Raw genomic sequence first — 24,101 nt, 5'->3', positions numbered from 1 at the left:
GAAGGAGTAAACAACCTGAGGTGGAGCCATAGGAACCGGGCTCGGGTTTTGTGATTTGTGACTCTGGAAAGGCCGTGAGCCTTTCTGAGTGCTGGTTCTTCACCTGTAAAGCGCTGGGAGTAAACAGAAATGTCCCTAACACTTCTTTCCATTGAAAAAATCCTATGCTCGATACATGTTTGATGCTTTAAATGTAAAATTGCTAATTAATGATGGCTCATTTGGGGGCTTATGATCCACCCCGAATATTAATCTTAATCAACTCATCCACAAATGAAAACAGGCTGAGCATGCACAGAGCGAACGTCCAGTTACCAGCCCAGGAGGTCATCACTTCAAGCCTCCTGGAAGTCTCTGGGGTGAATTTATTCAAAGGAAACAAAGCCTTTCATAACAAATTGATTTAACACTATCAGGCAGAAACCTGTGCTGCCATCCCAGGGCTGTGAATGTTTTCCTCAGAACTCTAAAGTTCTAAAACCTGTTGAAGATATGGAGAAAAACTAAAGAGGCCAGAAATTTAAATGTAATACGTCCATTTAAAAAAAAAAAAAAAGCTGAGGAACAATAATTTATAGCACCAAATCTATCCCAAAGCACTCGTAAGCTTCAGAATATTATAATAGAATGTAAAGGTAAACTGAAGTTCAGTTTAGTCAGAAGGATAATGTGTGTTGTTCAAGACAGAAATCTATATTTGCAGTTTTAGACCCTATAACCCCTGCTAACATAAAACACCAATTTTGTGTGTAATTTGTTAACTTCTGTCATTTGAAGAGTAGATAATGAAATAGGCTTTGGTTTGTATATTACTTCTCCAGGTATTATAGAAGCCCATTCATTGAATATATGGGCTAGATGGGCTAGCATTACTCTTCATATTTTAAAGATGCAAATTTAGAATACATTACTTATACTCGTAAAGGTTGCCTGAGTCTGTAGCAGAATGGGGTCTAGAATATACAGAACAGATCTCTGTATACCTATCTACATTACTTATATAAACTGTACTTGTAAATTTATTTAAGTTTATTGTCCTTTTCATGCCATTAATTTAGAAAATAGGCAATCATGCACAACTGAATTCAACTAGAATTTCCATCTTCTGCCTGAGTAGGGATTTGTGGAGGGTCAGCTGCTGAATCTATCACAGTGGCCCTTGTAAAGCTGCTCGATTCTCTGCCAGAAAAGAAGGGAGGCATTTTCCTGGAAAGAGTCAGGAAACAGGATTTTTTTTTTTTCATCTTACAACCAAATGATTGTCATAAAGGAATTTTGTTGAGGACAGTCAAGTCGATTGTTACCTTTCAGGATAAAATTCAGTCTTGCTGGCTTCAATGGATTCTTGAATACTGAGCTGAATATCATAACTTGTAAGATTGTCTTCATCAGGGTCATCATTACTATCCATGACTAAATATAATTTTGAGAAGAGCAATTTCTTATTATCAGCAAATGAACAGAACACTCATATAAAGTTAATTTGAAAGATGCAAAGTGAAAAACTAAAATGTGTTTACCTTTCTCCATTTAACAAATACAAATGCATTTGTTAACATTTTAATCCAAATTGTATATGAAGCCCCATCCTAATTTTTGAACCTTTAATTACCTGTCTTTTGGGTATCTGTGTTTTCTAATTTTGATTTTCTTTTCAGTAATGACTATAGTTGAGGTTATAAGAATTCATTTTTTCCACATTTCTGACTTATAAGAATGTTGGCCTATCCATTTCCTCAAGACACAGCACATTAGAAGTTTAAAACTCTAATCCAGAAGTAAGAAAATGGCAGGAATAGACAACAGTGAACTTTCCCATTCTTTACTCGTTGTTTTGTGTCTGCTGTCCTTGCTTAATTGTTGATTAATTCCTTTGCTCACACCAGCAGTGGTTTGAGTTGGCTGCTTTGAGTTGCAATTGTTTTTGTATTTGTGTTCAACTTCTAATGGACTCTATGCTTTTTGAGGTGAAGGGTTCTCTCTCACTCATGTCTGCTTCCCCTACTGTTCTAAAATATGCTGGGCACAGGAAAGATTCTCAATGACTATTTGTTGATTAAAGTAGAAAAAACAGAACATCACAAATGCAGTGCCCTCGTCTTACCTTCAGAAATTTTGAAGCATTGAGATAACTCCATTCCCAGACCAGAGGGCAGCCCTCTGTTGATTAGAAATCCCTTCACCTGCATAGTTATCCATTAGAAGCCACTGCTCTTGACTAGTCCCTCTCCTCTGAAGATAAATATAAAAATATAGCTTATTTATCATTGCCTTATTTCTTCCAAATATCAAATTAGAAGAGTGAGTGTCTCTCATTGCTATCGGATCTATTGTTTTATCTTAGAAATGTAGTAAGTGTAGAAATCCAAATAGTACTACAGCTAGGCTGATCGATCAATATGAAATTATTTTTGACTAGTGATACTTTTCAAGACAAAATGTATTTACATGTAATATGTGTTTTCAAGGTGAAAACAAAACAAAACAAAACAAAAACAACTCAAAATAGTATTCTGTGGGCAATTTCCAAACACAAGAATTGTTTATCTCTTCTCATGGCTCAAAGTTAGATAAGCTCAAACATTAAGAAAAGTTCTGTTCATGCTGACAGCTAAGGACCCTGCCTGACCTGTGCGCAGACTGCACACAAGTAAATTGCATCTTGATGATTTTATTGTTCGTTGTTCTGTATACAGTGGCTTTACTATCAGCTGGAAACAGAGAGGAGAGAATAGTGATAGTGTGCACTCCACTGAACATATTTTCTCACACCATGATATCTCAGTCTACTCAAAAGGCTAACATGTGCCCTAGGGATTCTATTCAACAAATAGATTCAAGTGATATTTTTATTTTATTTGTTATTATTTACTTAATCATTGTCTTTCTGTTCCCCCTAGAATGCAATCCAATAAGAGGAGATAATTAGTCTGTATTGCCAGTGCGTAGAGAAGCACCAGCTCATGACTTATGGTCTCTAAATCCATATTATTAATAAATGAATGAATGAATGAATGAATGAGTGAATGCATTAATAACTGAACACTAACATAATTTAAGCTCTGATTTATTCTTAGAATTAACTATTTTCCTCAGGCATGGAATCTTTCTTCCAACTAAACAAATTTGCCCACTCTGCACTTGGCTTCATTTTTTGCATTTTCGTGCTTTCATACCTTATTCCTATGCACTCACAAGCCACCCAGCTGTTCCAGGCCCGTGGCCTTCATTGCCTCAAGCCTGGCTGGAGACGTTCTTCGTATGGAAGCCCTTGTTGAAATTTTCTAATTCCTCTCCGGCCTTCTTTATCTGTGTGTATCTCCTCTTATATAATATTTTCCCAACATCTGGATTTGCACTCATTTTGTATTTGCTTTGCAAGTTCCTCACATATCTGTGTTTTGTATTCTCACTTGGACAATTAGTTTTATGAGTAAAAACAAACTTTCTTTTTCCTTCATGTCTTCTCTCTCTACTCCACTCCTAGTCAACCATAGCGAATGGCTATGCGCAGTGGTCACCGGAGAAAATGTGGTGACTCACGAGCAGTGGTAAGCACTGAGCCCTTCAGACAGCACAATGAGACGATAAAGTTCAGCCTGTGGCATTGCCTGTTGCCTTTCTCACTAACATCGCGGTGGTGATAGGGGATTGCATGGCTCTGGGATTAGTAATGAGATACAGGGCCTTTCACCTATTTAAATCACTGGCTTAACTCTAAACCTGTTGGAAATTTGGGCTTGCAGGACATGAGATACTACAGACTCCTTAGAGAACTGAGCTGATGTGTGGAAAGTTTTGTGTGTTTTTTTAAATGTCCTTTCAATTACCACCAGAAGGAAGCTATCTAAGACTTTCCACTGCTTTGTGTCCCTAATAACAGCAGGGTAGAAACGATGAGGAAACCACTACTACATAAAACAACCCCCACCAAACACGAGCTGTCTCCATCCTTTTCCTGAAAGCTTCGGAGGAAGGGACGGTCTGTGTGCAGGTGCCCTAATGTGTCAGAGAGACAAGGGCGCATCATTGGAATGGGTCTAGAGACATTAAGACACAATGATAACGGAATACTACAAGGAGGTAAAAAGGAAGGAGCTCGTTATATGCAACAGCATGAATGGACCTGGAGAGTTTTTATGCTGAGCAAAGTAAGCCAGTCAGGGCAAGATAACTATCACAGGACCTCACTCACATGCGGAATCTAAGGAACAAAATAAACTAATTAACAAAATAGATCCAGAGACATAGAAGCATGGAACAGATGGATGAATTTCAGAGGGAAGGTGAGGGTTGGGGTCGGTGGGGAGAGATTAAGCAGGGAATTTACATGCATGTATGCATAGTCCATGGACAGAGTCAATAGTGTGGTGAAGGCCTGGGAGGGTGGGTGCAGGGTGGAGGGTATCAATGGGGAAAAAAAACTAAAAGGGACATCTGTAATAGTTTCAACAATAAAGATAATTTTTTTTAAAAGACACAGGAAGAGAGTTATTTATCTGTACCTCAAAATTAAAATGACTGAACACAATCCGAAATGAAGGCTAAAACAATTTTTTAAATTAATATTTTAATTGATTTCAGACAAGAACAGAGAAGGAAAGAGAGCTAGAAACATCAAGATGAAAGAGAATCATTGATCACTGCCTCCTGCAGGCCCCATACTGGGGATAGAGCCCGCAATCTGGGCATGTGCCCTGACTGGAAATGGAACGGTGACCTCCTGGTTCCTAGGTCAATGCTCCACCACTGAGCCACGCCTGCCAGGCTGGAAACAATCTTTAAGTAAAATACCTGCCAGGTACCTGAGGAAAGGCCAAATACTCGTTTGGCATCCTTGAAGACCTATTTACAGGTGCCCCACTGCTCAGACTGCAACATTCATTGACCCTTTCTAAATGAATAGTTTGCCAATCCTGTTCTGAAGAAACCCACTATTTATTCTCCATAAGTAGCTGGTTTACAACATAATTGGGACAATCCGATTGGACAGTTAGCCATTTCGTTTAAAGCACTGGTCAGCCTTGCTTTCACGAAAGCAATGCAGTCTCTCCACACACGTGTTTTCTGAGGTCTCATGTATGCCAGGTAAAGAGCCATTAAATTAAGGATTCTCAGACGCTAAATGTGCTATTCAGATGTCAACAATTATTACTTTACAGGTGGGCTGAGTAAAATCCTAGATTTAGATGGTGGGAAAGAGAGTGGGTGGTCATGTAAGTTTTAGATGCTCTTGGATAATAATAAAAATGGTGATTTATAACGATCGCCACAAATCATTGAGTGATCATGTCGTTTCCAGCACCATGCCCTTAAAAAGAAAACACTCTGATCTTGCTCTTAACAGCCGGTCTCGATGACAATGACCTTCCAAAAATAAAAAATAGCTTCCAGGACACACAAACCTTTCTCTTTGGGTCCACGTGATAAGGCTTTGCGCTTAGGGCGGCCCGAGGTGTCCCAGATTTGCCTTCATTCTGTACCTCTGTTTTGGAGTCTACACGTTACAGTCTGAGAAACAGGATCAGCATGCCAGTTGGTGCCTGACCCAAGTGGTCAGGAGGTTGGATGATGTTGCAAGGTATGATGCAGGAGGCAACCTCTCTGCCCTGGACTCTAAACCACCTCTAATCTGTGATAATAGCAAACTGTTGATAAGTTTGTGAGGCCCCTCAGAGCTTCCCTGGAAACCTGGGAAGCTGACCAAGGTCCTCCTTTGCCCTCGAGCAGGGCAAATATGTCTTTGCTCCCTATAGATTGTTTATTTCCAAGGGCATCCCAATCTGTTTCGCCCATTCTCCCTCACACTCTGTCTTGGGCAAAACAAAAACGAAATCATTTCTGTGAATCCTAAACAGGACTGGCCTTAAGAGTTCCTGGAGTGGGCCTTGCCAGTTTGACTCAGTGGATAGAGTGTCAGTCTGCAGATGCACTGAAGGGTCCCAGGTTCAATTCCAGTCAAGGGCGCACGCCTGGGTTGGAGTTCGATCCCCAGGAGGGAGTGTGCAGGAAGCAGCCGATCAATGATCCTCTCTCATCAGTTATGTTTCTATCCATCTCTCCCTCTCTCCCTCTCCCTTCCTCTCTGAAATTAATAAAGAAAAAGAAAAATTTTAAAGAGTTCCTGGAGTGGACACCATTACTTCCAAGTTGCAGGGAAGAGCTTTGTGTCCATAATGTAACACTGCCCCCAACACCAACCACATCAGTGCTATTCTGTTACATCAGTCAGAGGTCCTCTCTGGGAGAGCTTATGGTCCCTTTTAAAATGCCAACAGCCCAGGGCAGAATTAGAATCCGTTGCAATAGTTAAATGGGAGGGGATGATGGCAGAGGGTCTAAGACTGAGGCCAGTGGGAGGTGATAAGAGAGGAGAAGAAAAGAGCAAAACAGTAACATTTGGCTCTGCTCACAGTTTTCTACAAAGGCCAGCCCCTGGCTGAACCCTGCCATTCTGCAGGGGGTGCAGGCCCTGCTGTGTGGAAGGGGAGACCCTGATACCCTGAGGAATTGTCCTTTACCTGAATCCTCTCTGGCCTGTGAGTGAGGAGTTCTGCTGGAGGTGCTGAGGGTTTCATCAGGATCTGTCCTGCGAGAGGAGCAGCAACAATTACAGGCATTTCCCTTTTTAGGTTTTGTTAGACAATAGAGCTATATACAAACAATGGGCATTCTCCTTGTCTGCATTTTGACCATCCATCTGTATAATGTTAAAGATATATTGAAGTCCATACAAATAAAATGTTGTAATAACTTTGGTTTTTACTTGGTGGCTACACACCTTGTTTTTTCAGCAAATTCTCTGTGGCCATCTTGTATCCACATGGGGGCAAGTCAAATAAAGGGCTTCTTTCGGCATCAGAGCTAACTAGTCCCCAAGAGATGCCAAAGAGAGGCGACACTGTCAGAACCAGGACCCACCCCACAGGCACAAACGACTTTTACTTACAAGCCATGGGGTACAGCAATTCCCTCTTCGTGGTATTTGCCTTTTCTTTTCTTTTTCTCCTCCAGGTGAAATTTTTCAGTTACAGTTTACATTCAATATTATTTTTTTGTTATTTTCAGGTGTGCAGCATAATGGTTAGACAATTCCATATGTTACAAAGTGCCCCCCACCTCCCCAGGCCCCTGATATTTCAATTACCTGCCTGGCCCCATACATAGAGATTGCAATAAATATTACTGATTGTATTCCCTATGCTGTACTTTACATTGCTGTGACTGATTTGTAACTCCCAATTTGTACTTCTTAATCTCTTCCCCTTTTTCACCCAGTCCCCCAACTCCCCTCCCCTCTGGCAGCCCATCAGCCTAAAGAACAAAATAAACCAGCAAGCAAAATTGAAACAGACTCATAGACGCAGAGAACAGACTGATGGTATTTGCCTTTTCTATCAGAGAGAAATCCTGTGGATAACAGAGAGAATTAGACCAGTTCAAACAGCATCTTGAACAGCACTACTTGCTCTGCTAAAACTCTCTCCCCCCCCCCTCTTTCTCTGTCTCTCTCTGTCTCTCTCTCCCTACCCCCCTGCCCTAGGAAACAAATGCTACTTTTATGTTGCCTCAAAGAGAGAGAACTGAACATTTTAGAAAAGGTATAAGAAGGCAAAATGGGTATATTGGTCTCCAGACACCAAGTAAGATCTGGCATGTGATAGGAATTCACGAAATATTTTCAGAATGAATGAAAAACTGGGTGATCAAATATATACCTACTAGAGGCCCAGTGCACAAAATTTGTGCATGGGGGGAGGGAGTGATAGTGTCCCTCAGCCCACCCTGCACCCTCTCCAATCTGGGATCCCTCTCACAATCCAGGACTGCTGGCTCCCAACTGCGTGCCTGCTTGCCTTCCTTATTGCTCCTAACCACTTCTGCCTGCAAGCCTGCTCACCCCCATGCTAGCCTGATTGATGTCTAACTGCTCCCCTGCCAGCCTATTGGCTCCCAACTTCCTTCCTCTGCCGGCCTGGTCACCCCTAACTGCTCTCCCCTGCAGGCTTGATCACCCCCAACTGCTCTCCTTTGCAGACTTGGTTCCTCCCAACAATCCTCCCCTGCTGGCCATCTTGTGGTGGCCATCTTGTATCCACATGGGGGCAGGATCTTTGACCACAGGGGGGCAGCCATCTTGTGTGTTGGAGTGATGGTCAATCTGCATATTACTCTTTTATTAGATAGGATAGAGGCCTGGTGCACGGGTGGGAGCCAGCTGGTTTGCCCTGAAGGAGTCCCTGATCATGGTGGGGGTTCCCTTAGGGTGTGGGGTGGCTTGGGTGAGGAGCCTATGGTGTTTGCAGGCCAGCCACGACCCCTAGTGACCCAAGTGAAGGCCCTGGTATCTGAAATTTATTTACCTTCTCCAACTGAAACTTTGTAGCCTGGAGCAGAGCCAAGCCTTCTGCTCACTCCATGGCTGGCAGCCATTACTGTTTAGATTTGTTTACCTTCTATAATTGAAACTTTGTAGCCTTGAGTGGAGGCTTAGGGTGCCTAGGGCAGGTGGAAAGCTTGGCTTCTTCCATTGCCTGGGAAACCCAAGCCTCCTTCCTATTCTCTGTGGCCACAGCCATCTTGGTTGGGGTTAATTTGCATGCTCGCTCTGATTGGCTGGTGGGCATGGCTTGTGGGTGTAGCAGAGGTGTGGTCAATTTGCATATTACTCTTTTATCAGATAAGATGTGAAAATCAGCAAAAGAATAGGTTAACCTTGTGTTTTCTTTCTCTGTCATACATATGTTTTTGCCAAGTTCACGTCTAATTTTGGGACTGCATTAACTGAGGCTTAATTTCTAAGTAAATACACTAGTGATACAAACTGTCATACTAGTTTAACTTCTATGCAGTTTCATATTACAAAATTAGACATTTTTAGTCTCCACTATTGATTTCCAAGTCATTTTCACCCATGACAGAGATTTAGGAAGATGCATGCTAGCTTTTGGAAATGACACATATGTAGAACAGAAAGGGGCTTTAGATTCAGAAGGATGTGATTTCTTAGGGAATGGAAATGTAGACTAGAAAAGAATAGACAAAAAATGAATAAATGTGCCCAATCACTTCTAGTATGATAATATGATTCTTAAAAAGCTCTATCCTTTGTCTTTCATTTTTAATCTAGGAATCTTATGAAATAATCAGAGTTATGAAAAAAGATTTGTATGTGAAAATGTTCATCTGAGCTACATTTACCAGTAAACTGACAACACATTAGAAACAATATAATCCCTAGCTGGTTTGGCTCAGTGGCTAGAGCCAACCTGTGGACTGAAGGGTCCTGAGTTGGATTCCAGTCGAGGGCACATGCCAAGGTTGTGGGTTTGATCCCCAGTAGGGGGCATGCAGGAGACAGTAGATCAATGATTCTCTCTCATCACTGATGTTTCTACTTTTCTCTCCCTCTCCCTTCCTCTCTAAAATAAATAAAAATATATTTTTTATAAAAGAAACAATAGCCAAAACCAGTTTGGCTCAGTGGATAGAGCATTGGCCTGCGGACTGAAAGATCCCTGGTTTGATTCCAGGCAAGGACATGTACCTTGGTTGTGGGCACATCCCCAGTGGGGGGTGTGCAGGAGGCAGCTGATCAATATTTCTCTCTCATCAATGTTTCTAGTTTTCATCTCTCTCCCTTCCTCTCTGTAAAAAATCAATAAAATATATTTTTTTAAAAAGAAAAGAAGCAATATAGGGGGCTATGGTAATATATGTACATAAATAATACCTCAATAAAAAATGAAAAAAAGAAACAATATAAAATGTCCAACAAGAGGGAATTTGTAGAAGACATTATTGTATACCAAAACAATGGAAAACTATATAGTTATTAAGATTCATATCCTTGAAGATTTATCAATGCCAGGGAGAAAACTTGGTGTGTGAGAATGATGCTCATTTAATCAGACATGACCAGCCACTTTGATTGACTTTATGGAACCAAAGCTTCCAGAGCCTTCCAGAAGCTGGCCTGGCATCTGGCTCACAGGCTGAGCCTTAGGGGTGGTGGACAGGTCACTTACAGCCACCCAGGAGCCTTGTGACATAGGGGAGAGTGGAAATTGATCAAATTTGTAGTCAGAGATGAAACCTGGTGGAGGGAGAGTCTTGGATTGAGGAAAAGCAGAAATCTGAAAGACGGATTCACCTGAGTCATCCAAGCCTTTTCATTATCTAAGTTATTGTGTCTGTCTGCATGGCCCCAAAAGTATTTCCCACCAACTAGTGTGTAGCAGCTCTGTAGCAAAGTGGGGCCAATACAAACAATAAAACAGCTATATTTGGTTTATAAAACAAGCGTTGTAGAGTAAAAAATGTTCTGACTGCATCCAATAGCTACAATAACAATATGAATTAAATATCTCTAGATCTTCATAAAAACTATTATATATGTATACATGTATATGTATTTGAAAAAATATATATATATATATACTCTTACTAAAAATATTTGTTCCTGGGCATGATATATTTTGTTTGACCTGCCAGAAGTTCCTGTCTGGAGCTCAAATCAAATCATTTTCTGCTTGAAACTCACTTTAAAAAAATGAGCTTTGCATTTCTTCATATTTATTTTGAATTCATGTTCAGTCTGTTGATTTCTGCTGGAGATGGGTGATTTTGGTAGTTGAACCTTCATTCAAATCCTGCCCTCCAAGGGTAGCTGCCTCATTAGCTGTGTCTGGCATGTTGCAAGTAATCAATAAACATTACATGTTAATAAACATGATAATATCCTGTGACTGCACTCCTCTGGAGTGGGAAAGTAGAATTTTAAAGCTTGTTTGGCAGTTCTAGCTCTATTCCTCACCTTTGAACACGTACTCTGACACATTCATCACTCCCCTCTCCTTCCTTTTCTCTTAAATCACTTCACTTTAGAGTTAAAGACCATTGGGTAGCTCCACTTGTAAACTCCACTTACAACAGACCCAACAAGTAATTTCCCAGACTCAGCTTGAACACCAAAGTGGCAAGAAGCTTACTGTACCTCACACTGTCCTTCATCTCTGGCAAGCTTTAACAATTAGGAAAAACACTGAAGTTGAACCCATCTCCTCAAATCCTTGTTCTATGGCCCAGGTATTTTTCAAAGCCATCCTGAGAAATTGTTGTTCCTCTGCCACATGAGAGCCTTTAAATATTTCCCATGCCGAAACTGGTTTGGCTCAGTGGTAGAGCGTCGGCTTGCAGACTGAAAGGTCCCAGGTTAGATTCTGGTCAAGGGCATGTGCCTTGGTTGTGGGCACATCCCCAGTGGGAGGTGTGCAAGGGGCAGCTGATTGATGATTCTCTCTCATCGATGTTTCTAACTCTCTATCTTTCTCCCTTCCTCTCTGTAAAAAAAAAAATCAATAAAATATATTTAAATAAATAAATAAATAAATAAAATATTTCCCACGAAGGCCGTCAGGTCTCCACTGAGCCTTCTCCTCCCAAGGCTGGACATGCGTCCTTCCTATGATGTGGGTTCACCTCCCTCTACAATCTTGGTCGCTTTCCTGTAAACACACTTCTTTAATATACATCACTTTCTAAAGAGGCTCTGGGCCATGAGCTTTGATGGCAGCTACAGTCAAATAAATGCAACATTAAGCAGGGGTGACCATCTCCTTTTCCCCAGACACCTCGAATCTGTTAATGCAGCCCAAGCTCAGATTAATTGGGGTACTATCATGCTACACACTTGATTCAAATTCTACAAGTCATATCCCCCCCCCCCCACACACACACACATTATAGCAGTGCAATTCTAGAATAGAATTTATTTAATTCTATTACATTTTCTTTCTTTCTTTTTTTAGATTTGACTTTTAATGCAATCTGCTAGGATTTAATGCATTTTCTATCCCTCTAAGTATTGTTCTACTTGCAAATCTATGTGCATGTTTTCTCTTTGTCTATTGCTCCATTAATGATGATAAGTGTTGAACAGAAATTGGCATAGGGCAGAGGCCTTCAGGTTGATCTATTGTTTGAGAAAATATTTTTATCCAGGTACAAATCCTCCCAAAGACATCAACATCTGGTATTAATGTTTCCTTTTCAATAACGAGACTGTCATTAAGAGATACTTCCAAATACCTTGTGGAAATACAGATGCACATTATCTACATTCCCCTTCTCTACTAAATAAAAATTACAAAGGAGAAGAGTTGACCCATCAGTTCTCAGTGATTATAACTTTTTTCCTAAAGATTTTCTGAACATCCTATCTGCTCACTCAAAAACAGGCATTCAATGTCTGCTATGCTCTAGTCACAGTGCTAGACACAAGGAATCATGCCTGTGAGTTTGCTACCCTTAAATAATGCATTCTAGCTTTTACCCACTTACAACATTAATCTCTCCCCTCCTCTCCCTTCCAAAGTTTTTGCAGAGAGTCAAGCTTACAGTAGGTGCTCAATAAATATTTGTTATTGAATTTGATAATTATTAGAATATCTATTGAGTGCTTACCTGTGACATGCATTATGCTGAACACATTAAATAGACTGTTATTTAATTTCTACAATACCCTTTCCCCTTATTTCACAGATGAGAAAACTAAGTGAGGCAGGGAGTGGTTAGGTAATTTACCACACAGTCACTTGATACTAGAGCGCCCAGATTTAACCACTTCAGCATATGACTCAGCTACTCTCATGGGATTAATGAAAAGAGGGTCTCATTTTGTAATCCTAATATTCATAAGCCTCAGAAAAAGTTTCTTAAAGGGTTTAAGCAAACAACCAGGAAACCTACCAGACAACTACAGTAGAAAATATAAATATAGTAGGTAAATTTCCATTGGAAGTATTCCCATAAAAACAGCAGAAGTCTGAAATTATATTTTATGACAATAATGTCCTTATCACAAAGCAGTGTTAGAACCTCTGTTCCATATCACTGCTATTGCATAGAACTAATTTTATTTTAGATGTAGATGCTTTCTTGGAAGTTATCTGTTCATTTAAGTGATGGCATCAGATAAATTCTAAGGACTTGCCAACCTCAAGATTGTATGATTTAATTTGTAGAAGCAATTTTTTAATTCTATTGAGTTCCTTTTCTTCTGATTTAAAAGAATTTAAATAATTTTTATATGAATAAAAAGCATCCATCTTTTACTATAGGTGATTAAAAAAAAAAAGGCCTAGATAGAAATTTATTTTAATTATTGACAATAATCATTCAACTTTTTTTTCAGAAACCAGGGTCAGCTAAGAGCCTTCCATAGTGTGTATAAACATATATATTTTTTATCTGTTTTTCTCATGATGCTATTGTTTATTGTGATTAACAACTATGTAATTGAGTTAATACTCTATAAACAAACAATACAACCCTGGCTTTATTCTGTAATTAAAAAGGCCCTAGACTCCAAACCCATGGTGATCAACTGGAAAGAAAGTGATGAGAAACTACCGTAACATGTATTTCTATCTGTTTCAAATATTCTTAATCCTAAACTACGTAATAAGCTATCTGGTGAGGTACAGATTAAATATTTCATAATCTCACCTTTTGGAATGATGGTCTTGTCATTCTTACCCAGGGCCTTGCCTTTCTAAACCAGAGGAAGTGCCTTGGAGCCAATGTGTTCCTCTGTGTATCTAAAATTAAGCACCCAGTTGGTGGTTAAATTAAGATCTGACCTTGTACAACCGAAACATAAGTGGTTCTTGGCACACATGAAGTCATTACCCATGACTTCTCTAGACTCTTCATCAAAAGAAACACAAACCCACAAAGGTGTAATAAGATTATCGGTGTCCTGATTGGTTCAAAGAGCTCTCCTGAAAACAAATGATCCCCTAACCCAGCTGCAATGTGGGTTCCTTTGGGAGGAGCCAAGCAGGACCCCGTGCACAGAATTAAACCATATTTTTAAGTCATTTGTTCTAGAGACACAACATCTATGAGGCTGCAGACCCAAATCCACGCTTCCTCAATTTTAACACACACTATTTCTCATTCTTTATATTTAAGACTTGTGAAATCTCACTAAGTACAATCTTATTGTCATACAAATTTACTGTCTTTCCTTTGGCTTGTATTTAATAGCTGTCAAAGTGATGTACCTATGGCGTATGACAGTCAGTGGCATCTAATCTGATCAGGAATCTTTAGGCCAGATTATACTATAGAACATGTATATTCTATCATATAAAGAGAGCAGCCGATCCAAAGCAAGCAGCAAATCAGCATTTAAATTGAGGAGAGTTGCCAAAACCGGTTTGGCTCAGTGGATAGAGCATTGGCCTGCAGACTAAAAGGTCCCAGGTTAGATTCCAGTCAAGGGCATGTACCTTGGTTGCGGGCACATCCCCAGAAGGGGGTGTGCTAGAGGCAGCTGATCGATGTTTCTCTCTCATCGATGTTTCTAACTCTCTATCCCTCTCTCTTCCTCTCTGTAAAAAAATCAATAAAATATATATTTTATAAATAAATAAATTGGGGAGAGTTGTTTGTTCTCTGTTTAAAAAAAACCAATAAATTCAGTGTCTTCATTGATTTTCTAATGAAAATAATCAGCCTTCGATGTGTTTTGACATGGTCATGCTTGGATTAACTCGGGCCACAGTCAGCATTCACAGGGCCACCTGGCTTCTGTCCCCACCACTCCACTTATACAATTCTTCTAAGGGTCTCAGCCACCTCCCAGTGTCTAGGTTGATCACCACTTCTTGTTTCTAACTTTGCAGGCCGTCTTTTAGGTTTGCTGCCCTTGGTCCCTTTCTTTACTCTCCAGGCTTAAAGGGGCACCGTATTCTTTTGTTTTCCTTCTTATCTCTCTGACCCATTGTTTTTACTTGGTGTTAATGAATAAACACAGGCATTATCATGAGCTTAGCAGTTTTATTTCAAAATTTGGGAAACCGTAATCAGAGGACCTAACTCTTCTTTGCGATAGAAGAAATTGTATTTGTTGGAGCAAACCTCAAGAAATATTTGGTATTTATGCTGCTACTGACTGTGTCTTGAAAAAGTCAAGGTTGAAGTTTATAATTATTTTATAATTACTAATCTAATTTGGGACTTTTCAATAAAGAACTCTTCTAAAAGCAACCAGCATTGTGAAGTTCTCTGTTTGTTTTACAATACATTAAAAAGCTTACAATATTAAAAATTCATATAAAGAATTAGAGTATAATGCAATTTTCGGGGAAATGTATACCCAGCATTTTAAAAGGTGGTTCAGCACATTTCAGGAACATTTCTGCTCTTATACCAATCAACTTGTGCCTGCTTTATCCATTTATAGAACAGTTACTATACAAATCCTTATATCATAAAATATTTAAAATAATGCTTGTCCTAGCTGGTTTGGCTCAGTGAATAAAGCATCAGCCTGTGGATTGAGGGGTACCGGTCTGGTCTGATTCTGATCAAGGGCACATGCCCAGGTTGCAGGCTCGATCCCCAGTAGGGGGTGTGCAGGAGGCAGCTGATTAATTATTTTCTTTCATATTGATGTGTCTATTCCTCTCTCCCTCTCCCTTCCTCTCTGAAATAAATTTTTTTTTAATTTATAAATAATGCTTAAAATAAGACAAAAAAGGAAAGGCTGGATGATAAATAACTGAAAATATGTTACTGATGACATAGCCCTATGAACAAGCTTTGTTTTACCACCTACTGTCTCTGTCATGCTAGATTTGTTATTTAAATTTTCTGTCTCAATTTATTCATCTGTAAATTGGAAGTGATAGCAACAATGATAATAATAACCATAATAATGAAAATAACAGTAATACAATGAACATGGTACCCACTATTTTTATGAAGTCTATTCCTCAAGTAGTTCATCACCTATTAAATACACAAGAAAGCATGCTTTGAGTAATTCAAAAGTTTCAAAGAATATCTGTTCATAATGCTAATAAGCACTTCCACACTTGCTTATTTTGGAAGCTGGCTTTTCCTGCTGGTTTTCTCAAAGTGCAAACAAAGTATATCAGGTTTTTTAACGTTGCCTCTAGTGTCTTTGGGACCCTTGGTGAGGGCGTGTCAGGGCGAGTGTGACCAAGCAGTGAAGGACTATTGAATAAGACCGTTATTCTGAGGAAGGTACAATAATGACAGTGACATCCAAATATATGTCGCTGCTATCTATATATAGCAAGAAATGCATGTCCTGTTTCAAGGTGATAATTATAGCAACTGACATGAGTCTTAGGTTGAAATGGTTGGGCCACAGTGTTAGAGGCACTGTCCCTGGAACCACCCATTTTTTAATTTTTTATTTTTTGAACAAGCCATTTGGGTAGCAGGGAGCAATGATGTGTCCGGTCTTCATGTTTGAAGGTACATGCTGCTGCTATACATCTCACTTGCCCACGGGTACTCTGTGTTCCTGAAAACATGTATGGGACATGCAGGCCTTTGTGAATTAAAAATACAGCTCCTGCTGTGGTTAGCTATAGAATCACATCCAACCCCACACAAAAAATTTTATCATATTCCTTTCTGATCCAGCCCATTTTTAAAATTATCATCATTATATTATTATTAATTATTATTATCATTTTAATCTTCACCTGAGTATATTTTTTCCATTGATTTTTAGAGTGTGTAGAAGGGAGGCAGAGAAGAAGGAGAGAGAGAAAAATTGGTGTGAGAGAGACACATCAATTGGTTGCCTCCCACACATGCCCAGTCTGGGTAGGGGTTAGAACCTGCAGCTTAGATAAGTGCCCTTGACCAGAATTGAACCTGGGACCCTTCAATCTGAAGACTAATGCTCTACCCACTGAGCCAAACCAGCTAGGGCCCTTTCTTTCTTCTATTCTTTCCATGCTGTGATCCATTCTCCCTACACCATCACTGCTAGCAGCTGTATCTCAGATGACTCCCCATGAGTCTCGTGCCAGGTTGGGGCCTCCCTTCCAGCGGTCCCCAAAGTAGGATTTAGGGAAGAGGGAGAAGTTCCCTTTCTGTCACCATTGAACACGTCTAGACCGTTTCTTTTTCAGAACGTCTAGCCTGTAAAGTGAATCTCAAAGAGGGGGAATTAGTACATAACTCAAATGCAAGATTATGTGAGTTCATTGTTCAGATAATTAAATCCCACACTTAAAAACTGCAGCCAGGGAAGTGCTCACACATTCATATACCCATCTATTCCTTCACTGATACCATGCTATTTTCATTATGACAGCTTCGTAGAATGATATGGTATTTGGGAAGGCAAGCCCTCCCTCATAACTTTTCTTTTAAAAATAGTTTTATTTCACACATTATCTCTTTCAGATATGGAATTGGGACTAAGACTAGACTCATTTAGGAAGAGCTGACATGTCTAAATATTTAATACCCCCACCCAGGAATATGGTATGTCTCAATTTATTAAAAACTTCTCTCGGAACTTATATACAGTATCATAATTTGTATTTGTCTTGTCTATCTATTTATTCCTCCGTATCTTGTAATTTTGATTTCTTTGGGAATAAAAATTTTTTTCCTTGGTATATTTCAATTGGTTATTTCTGGCACACTGAAAGCTAGCTCTCTTTGTATATTTCTTTTGTTTCAGTTGCCTTTTCAGACCTCTTATTTGTTCTACTAATTTTAGGTTGACTTTCTTGCATTCTTGACTTTCTGTACACAGTGCTGAGTGGCTGGAAATCTTACGAGGAACATTACACTAGCTCAGTGGTTGGCAAACTCATTAGTCAACAGAGCCAAATATCAATAGTACAATGACTGAAATTTCTTTTGAGAGCCAATTTTTTAAAAACTTAAACTATATAGGTAGGCACATTGTTATTAACTTAATTAGGGTTCTCCCTAAGCTGGTCTTTGCTAAAATCTCAAGTGGCCAAAGAGCTATAGGTGGTTCTCGAGCCGCAGTTTGCCGACCACTGCACTAGCTTGTTAGGGAGGAAACAGATTCTACTATGAAACATTTAGATCCAATCATTAGTATGCAAACACTAATGTTAGGTATAATTTCTAAGGAGTGTGATTCTCAGGCATGGCTCTCGTGGAAATCACCAGGGAGCTGCAGAAAATGCTGTGGCCTGAGCCCCTCCCCAGATGCTCTAATTCGTGGCCAGGAGGACATTGAAAGCTCTTCAGGTGATCCTAGCCTGTACTGCCAAGCTTAGGAACCACATCTGTGTATAGAGTGATCGAATATAAATGTTTCTGTCATACAAAAACCAATTTCTCTCATTGCCAATTGTTAGCTTTGCTCTTTGGTTATTCTAACTCCTGATTTGAATGAAAAACATATTTTAATGTATTCATTCTTACTTGTGTTAAAATCGTTCCTTCCCTTATTCAACAGCGTTATGTGCCAGATGAATGGTCTGGCTACTCAGGACGCAGAAATGAATACAACATATTCCCACTGAACCTGCAGGGGTTTTTCTCTGTTTGTGAGAGGGGAGGCCAGGATGGAGCCTAAGCATTCTGAACAATGGGCTTGCCATTAACTATGATGAAAAAGGTGTCAGGGGAGCAGCTTTGAGAGGAGGAATAGGAGCTCAGCCGGGATCATGCAAAGCTTGACACACCTATGAAAGTCCAAGAGGAGTTTTGTGAGTCCAGGTTTAGGGGACAAGTCTGACAGGGAGAAATAGGTTAGCGATAGTTAAAGCCATGAGGCCAGATAAGTTTATCAAACTAGCCTGTGGAGACAAAAATAAAGACATTCAAGGCATGCACCCTGGGATTGACCACAAGCAACCAAAGGGAAGAAAACAATTTGCAGTAGAAAGGAGGGATCAGTTGTATCAAATTCAGCTGCTAGCTCAAGTACCATGAGGACTAAGAACTAACCAGTGAATTTAGCAACACGTAGGTTTGTTTTCTATTCCAGAATCATCCCGTCAGGCTTCCTCTCAGTGCTTTGCCATCTTGCTCCCCATCTGCCCTGCTTTTCAGTATGAGGAAGAAGTACTGTGTTTAGGCAGTTGTTAGAAATGTTACTTTCTATTTCTAGGCCTTTTCTCTTTGAAGTCTCCCTTAACTCATTTTATTTCCCTTATTTTTTATGAATAACAGCCAATGATTTGTAAAAGTCAGTTATTTTCACATTTATACTAATAACTGTATTAGAATAAAAAGAATCTTCTACCTATATATATAAAAACCTAATATGTTAAGTGTCCAACCATTCCAACAGTTGCTATGACATGCACTGACCAGAAGGGGGCAGATGGTCCGACCAGTAGGTTAGTTTGCTGCGGAGGTCCAGCCAATTGGGACTGGGGAGATGGGCGAGACATGCCCTGGAGTCCTCCCATAGTCCTTCCCCAGCCCTGGTAGGGTCCCAGATTGTGAGAGGGCACAGGCCAGGTCGAGGGACCCCACTGGTGTATGAATCCATGCACGGGGCCTCTAGGATATATAAAAAGCCTAAGCAACCATCCAGCTGTTTGACTGCTCCTCCGTTCAACCAGTAGCATTGGGGAACCTGCAGTAAATGAGCAGGAGAGTCATGCGGAAGTCAGAATATTGAGGACATTGTACAGTGAGCTAAGGGATTCAGGGTTTTATTTCTTCCTTTAGGGCAGTGGAGGTGAGAAATCGCTTAACCCTGGGGTAATCTAGGGGTGGTGGTGTCTCTACCTCCAGAATCTCTAGAGGCCGTGCGTATAGTCTGAATATTTTGAATACATGCTCCCTTTGGGTATCCTAATGTAACCTCACCTCTCATACTCACACATCCTTCTTTTCATGAAGACATAATCTTCAAAGACGGTGGAATGAGTCTTGTCCTTCAAGTGCTCGTCATCTGAGAACCATTGCAGGAAGCAAGAGGAAGCCATGGGAGCATTTCAGGCAAAAGCATCATGACCCTATTTTAACAATTTCTCCTCTCTCTTCTCATTTGCAGATCTTTTACCACTAAAACCGAGATGTAGTTTTTGTTCCAAATTAATAGAAGGTGTTCTATCTATAAGTGGTGCAGAGCAGCAGCACAGTTTTTGCCCCAGCACTACCCAGAATGCATGGCTGGGGCAGTTAAACACACACACACACACACACACACACACACACACACTCTTTACACTGTGTTAATCATTTACTTAAACAATTCATTTATGTTGTTTTAAATGGTTTGCATAAGTCTTTTTAAACATTATCCTTGAGATCTCATGTTTTCTCCTCCAAGAGTGACAGAAAGGGAGAAATTTTGCAAACATATATGGTATATTCACAACTGGACTTCAATAGCAAAAAACATAACATTGTCATTTTATGAGGAAATTTATTTAACCTGTTGCAGAAACCAGAGCCTCAGCCCTTTGAAGACCCTAGCCCTCTATTAACCTGTGAAGCGCCCATTTGGCATACTCTTTGGCTACTCCTCCATCTAATCTACCCAATAGAAGCAGCTGGCCGCTGATGGGGTGCTGAGCAGATTTTTGTGGGTGACCTGCTTGCTGCTCTCCCATACTGCCGGCACTATTGGAATAAATACTCATATATGATTCAACCCTGTCTCTGCTTAATTGGCTCAAGTAGTGACAGGCAACATGGACCCACTGATTGTGCGGTTACAATGATTGTCCGGTATACAAGTTTAATTAAAAGACTTCTCAGAAAGGCATCCTTTGTGTAGCAAAGCTCACAAGTTCTTTAGAACCAGGTAAGTTTAAGAAAATAGAAATCATGAAAATACAGCCTTAACACTTCAGTTGGGCTGAATCCTCTTCCTTTGACATGCAGATGAGGAGTCTGGGAAATAACCTTTTAGAACTGCAGAGCTGAACTATCACGTCCTGCCTCCACTCTCAGACAGTCACAACGCCCAAAGTGGTCAAACTGTAAAATGATACTGTTAGTTGGTAATTTAATTACTGAGGATATTCTCTTTTTTTTTTTTTTAATTCAATGTGTTAGGAAGTTCCTGGAGCATTTCTTGGAGCAGCGTTTCAGTATACTGTGCAACCCCAGTGCTCTGAGCAGGAAGTAACACCTACCTCCTCGCCCACGAAGAACTGAGAAAGCCCCGGGGCTACAGGCACCACCTGGCTATTGCCTGAGTTATCAGTAAGTAGAAGCCATTTCTAAATGGAGGGAGATTCTACCCAAACAAGCTGAAGTCTGTGCCTACATGAAAGACAGCGCCACCTAGTGGGAGGAGAGTCACACAGGAATAGACGCCCAGTGGGTTGCTTTCCAATTCTCTATTTTGAACTGTGTTCTAAGTCTTAGGTGTGCATTGTGAATCCATCCTTCTCTCTTCATAACAAATTTAACCGTATGTCTCCGACTAACCCTCAACACTGTATTTTGGAGTGGTTTGTCACCTAATAATTACAATAATGGCCAATATTTATTGAGTTCTTGTTATAACCACACATTATGCTAAGCTCTTCTCTCCTTCCTCTTCCCCACGTCTGTGCACAGTTGTGCAGGTTGCACCCTGAATGAGGATGCTTGGGTGAAGGGGCCAGGGGACAGAAATTCAGCTTCATCTCAGCTCACTGCCAAAAGTGCCCTGGTGAAGGGTTGTATAACCTGGAGAGGGCTAACATTTCCTAAATTGCATAATGTTCTGTAATACAGTCCTGGTCATGTATATATGCCTTAATTCACATTTAATCCTCACTGCATTCCTGCAAAGTAGATGTGATGTTATCATGGCCTTTTTTTTTTTCCAGGAGGAAAGCTTCTTTATAAGGTTAAATAAATTGCCCAAGGTCACAAAGTTAGTAAGAAGCAGAGCTATAATTTTAACTCAGCCAGGCTTGACTAAATGTTAGAAGCCTCTCAGGTGTGTGTGTGTGTGTGTGTGTGTGTGTGTGTGTGTGTGTGTGTTTACATGTAGAGCCACTGCCCTCCCCATTTCCATGCCGAGGTGAGATATGCTTGCAATGTCTTCCCACTACAGAGAAGCCCCTTTTCAAATGGCCCAAAGTAGAAGCAAGCTCAGAGCTGCCCCTGTGCCTGGTAAGCTTCATTGTGATATCTGCTCTGCTCAGTGAGTCAAGCAACTCGACTAATAGCCAAATCAAAAACATATCAAGCACTGCATTAGAGAATTGGGGATTACCATGCACCTCATCACTTCAGCAGCTACTGTAACATGATTTAACATTGATTTAATATTACCAATCTAGTCATCAACATTATGTATTCTGTGTTATCGCAAAGTATATAATCAACCTTATGTTTTCTTAAGGTCTGTAAGCCAATCCTGTGCTTTCATCTCTGGCCAAGTTCTCATTGCATTTGAGCAGCCTACTTTGGGAGTAAGGAGAACACCGACACTGGCAGTGAAACCACAATGGCTGTTTGAATCAGGACAAAGGGAGCAAGCCTGAGTGGGAGCTGGGGTGACTCCTTTTTAGCCCTCTCCCTTTATTCCTATTTGCTTTTCTCAAGAGACACTGCATGTCTATACTCCCTCTGGGAATTTCCCTCCTCCAAAATTCCTACCATCTCCCTATAAGAATCATTGGCTTGACCAGAAATGTTAGATGGGTTTTTGAAGACAGGAGTCACCCATCTTTTTGAGTTGCTGGCACTTGAATAAATCACTTTCCTTCTCACCAGCACCTGTCTTATGAGTTTGGCTTTCATTGTGGCAGGCAGTCAAACTTGTGGTTCAGTTTTGCTACCTTAACTTGTTTGCTTTCTCAACAGGCAGTGCACATTCTTCCCTTTGTGTCTTGTTCAGTGGTCTCCTGTCTAAAACGCCTTCCTTGTCACTCCCATTTCTACCTGCCAAAGTCCTTCTGATCCTTTAACAAGCTGCTTAAACCTTCCTTCTCCATCTTTGTAATATTTTTTTAAAAGAGCCCTCTCTTTTTCTCCTCTATTTTCCAAATATATATTTTCTGTTTGCCTTGTATTGTAGTTATTCATGTACATTTCTTACATCAAATTTCTAATTGTCACCTCTGAGGACACAGGGTGCAACCCATGGGATTTTCATAATGCAAGCATTCAATAAAAGTGAATCAAATGGAAGACTTGGGGTCCTGAACAGAGAAACTTGCTGCTTCACCTTATGTTTAATGTTCTCACTTAAAGTAACTAACTAGCAATTTCATAATACACAGGAAAGCAGGCTAGGAGTCTGAAGGCAAGTTCCAGCTGCATTCTATAACATAATAGATTTGTTTTTAATAAAGGCCTACTGAATAATTTAATTAGTGTGATTTATCATAATGAGCTCCCACGAGCTGAATGATCAAATTACAGCTTTATAAATCCCTTGGTTTCAAGCAGGTTGCAAACTAGTTCTGAGTTAATTTTTGACTTTCCTTTTGGCTATAATTATCCATTAAGCCCACAGGCTAAAGTCAGGCAGAGATTAAATAGAAGGAAAAATTATAGAGTTTTAGTTTGCATGGAAGTGAATTGGTAATAAAAAAGAACTCAGAGAACAAATGTAACTAATATGACATCTGTCATAAGTATATAACAATATAGTAGAAATTTAACAATATTTATTTAAAATATAAATGTATGAACCTTATTCTTCAATCCTAAAACGATATATGTACTTGCTCAAATTATTGCAGTGGCTTCCAAAATTTCTTTTTTCAATTCTTTCCCTGCTCCAATCCATTCTCCCAATACCAATTGGAGTCATCTTTTAAAGTCAGAAATTTTAAAAGTGTGTATCAGATAGTATTTGCCGGTTCGATTCCTGGTCAGGGCTGAAAGTCATAAAGAAGGGATTTACTAAAAAGTTAATGAGAGAAAAGCACACTAGAGAATATATATCTTTATATTCTTTAACTCGAGTCACCCACAATTTTTGGTTATTTCCTCTTCTACCTGCTACCATTACACTTAGTACAAAACTCTTTTGGAACACTCACATTGCCTAGAATTGAGTGTCTTCATCATTATTTTGTGAATTCCAGGCTGTGAGACCCCGTCTTACAAATGATGTCCCAGGAACTAGCATGTGCTCAGTAAGTGTTTGCAGAGGTAAGTGGGGGAGGGATCTGGAATCGCTTCCCCTGGGGAAATGATAAAATGATGATGTGCTTCAAGGAGTGAAAGGGAGAAGAAGGGGTTGCAATGGGAAACGCAACTGCACACCGCATAGTGATGAGGCTCAAAGTGCTGAGAAAGCTGGGATACTTGCAGAAATTGACCTCTGCAGCTCAGCGGCCACTGGGACAGCTCCACCACCA

The 24,101-nt window shown here is 40.1% G+C and overlaps 1 protein-coding gene across 1 annotated transcript in view; it reads right to left on the bottom strand.

Annotated features, from left to right (window-relative positions):
- ASB15 (ankyrin repeat and SOCS box containing 15) overlaps positions 1-13,622 on the bottom strand; it is a 36,272-nt gene extending 22,650 nt beyond the window's left edge. The window contains exons 1-3 of the mRNA XM_036425667.2: positions 13,510-13,622; positions 6,522-6,589; positions 1,305-1,413 (exon numbers count right to left, since the gene is read on the bottom strand). Of these exons, the coding sequence (XP_036281560.1) occupies positions 1,305-1,411 (107 nt within the window). The 5' untranslated portion in view covers positions 1,412-1,413; positions 6,522-6,589; positions 13,510-13,622. The remainder of the gene's footprint in view (positions 1-1,304; positions 1,414-6,521; positions 6,590-13,509) is intronic.
- Between the last annotated feature and the right edge of the window lie 10,479 nt (positions 13,623-24,101).

The sequence above is a fragment of the Pipistrellus kuhlii genome, unplaced genomic scaffold (genome assembly GCF_014108245.1).
Source record: "Pipistrellus kuhlii isolate mPipKuh1 unplaced genomic scaffold, mPipKuh1.p scaffold_m20_p_10, whole genome shotgun sequence".
In the NCBI taxonomy this organism is placed as follows: domain Eukaryota; kingdom Metazoa; phylum Chordata; class Mammalia; order Chiroptera; family Vespertilionidae; genus Pipistrellus; species Pipistrellus kuhlii.
This window is presented reverse-complemented; position numbering and strand designations above follow the sequence as displayed.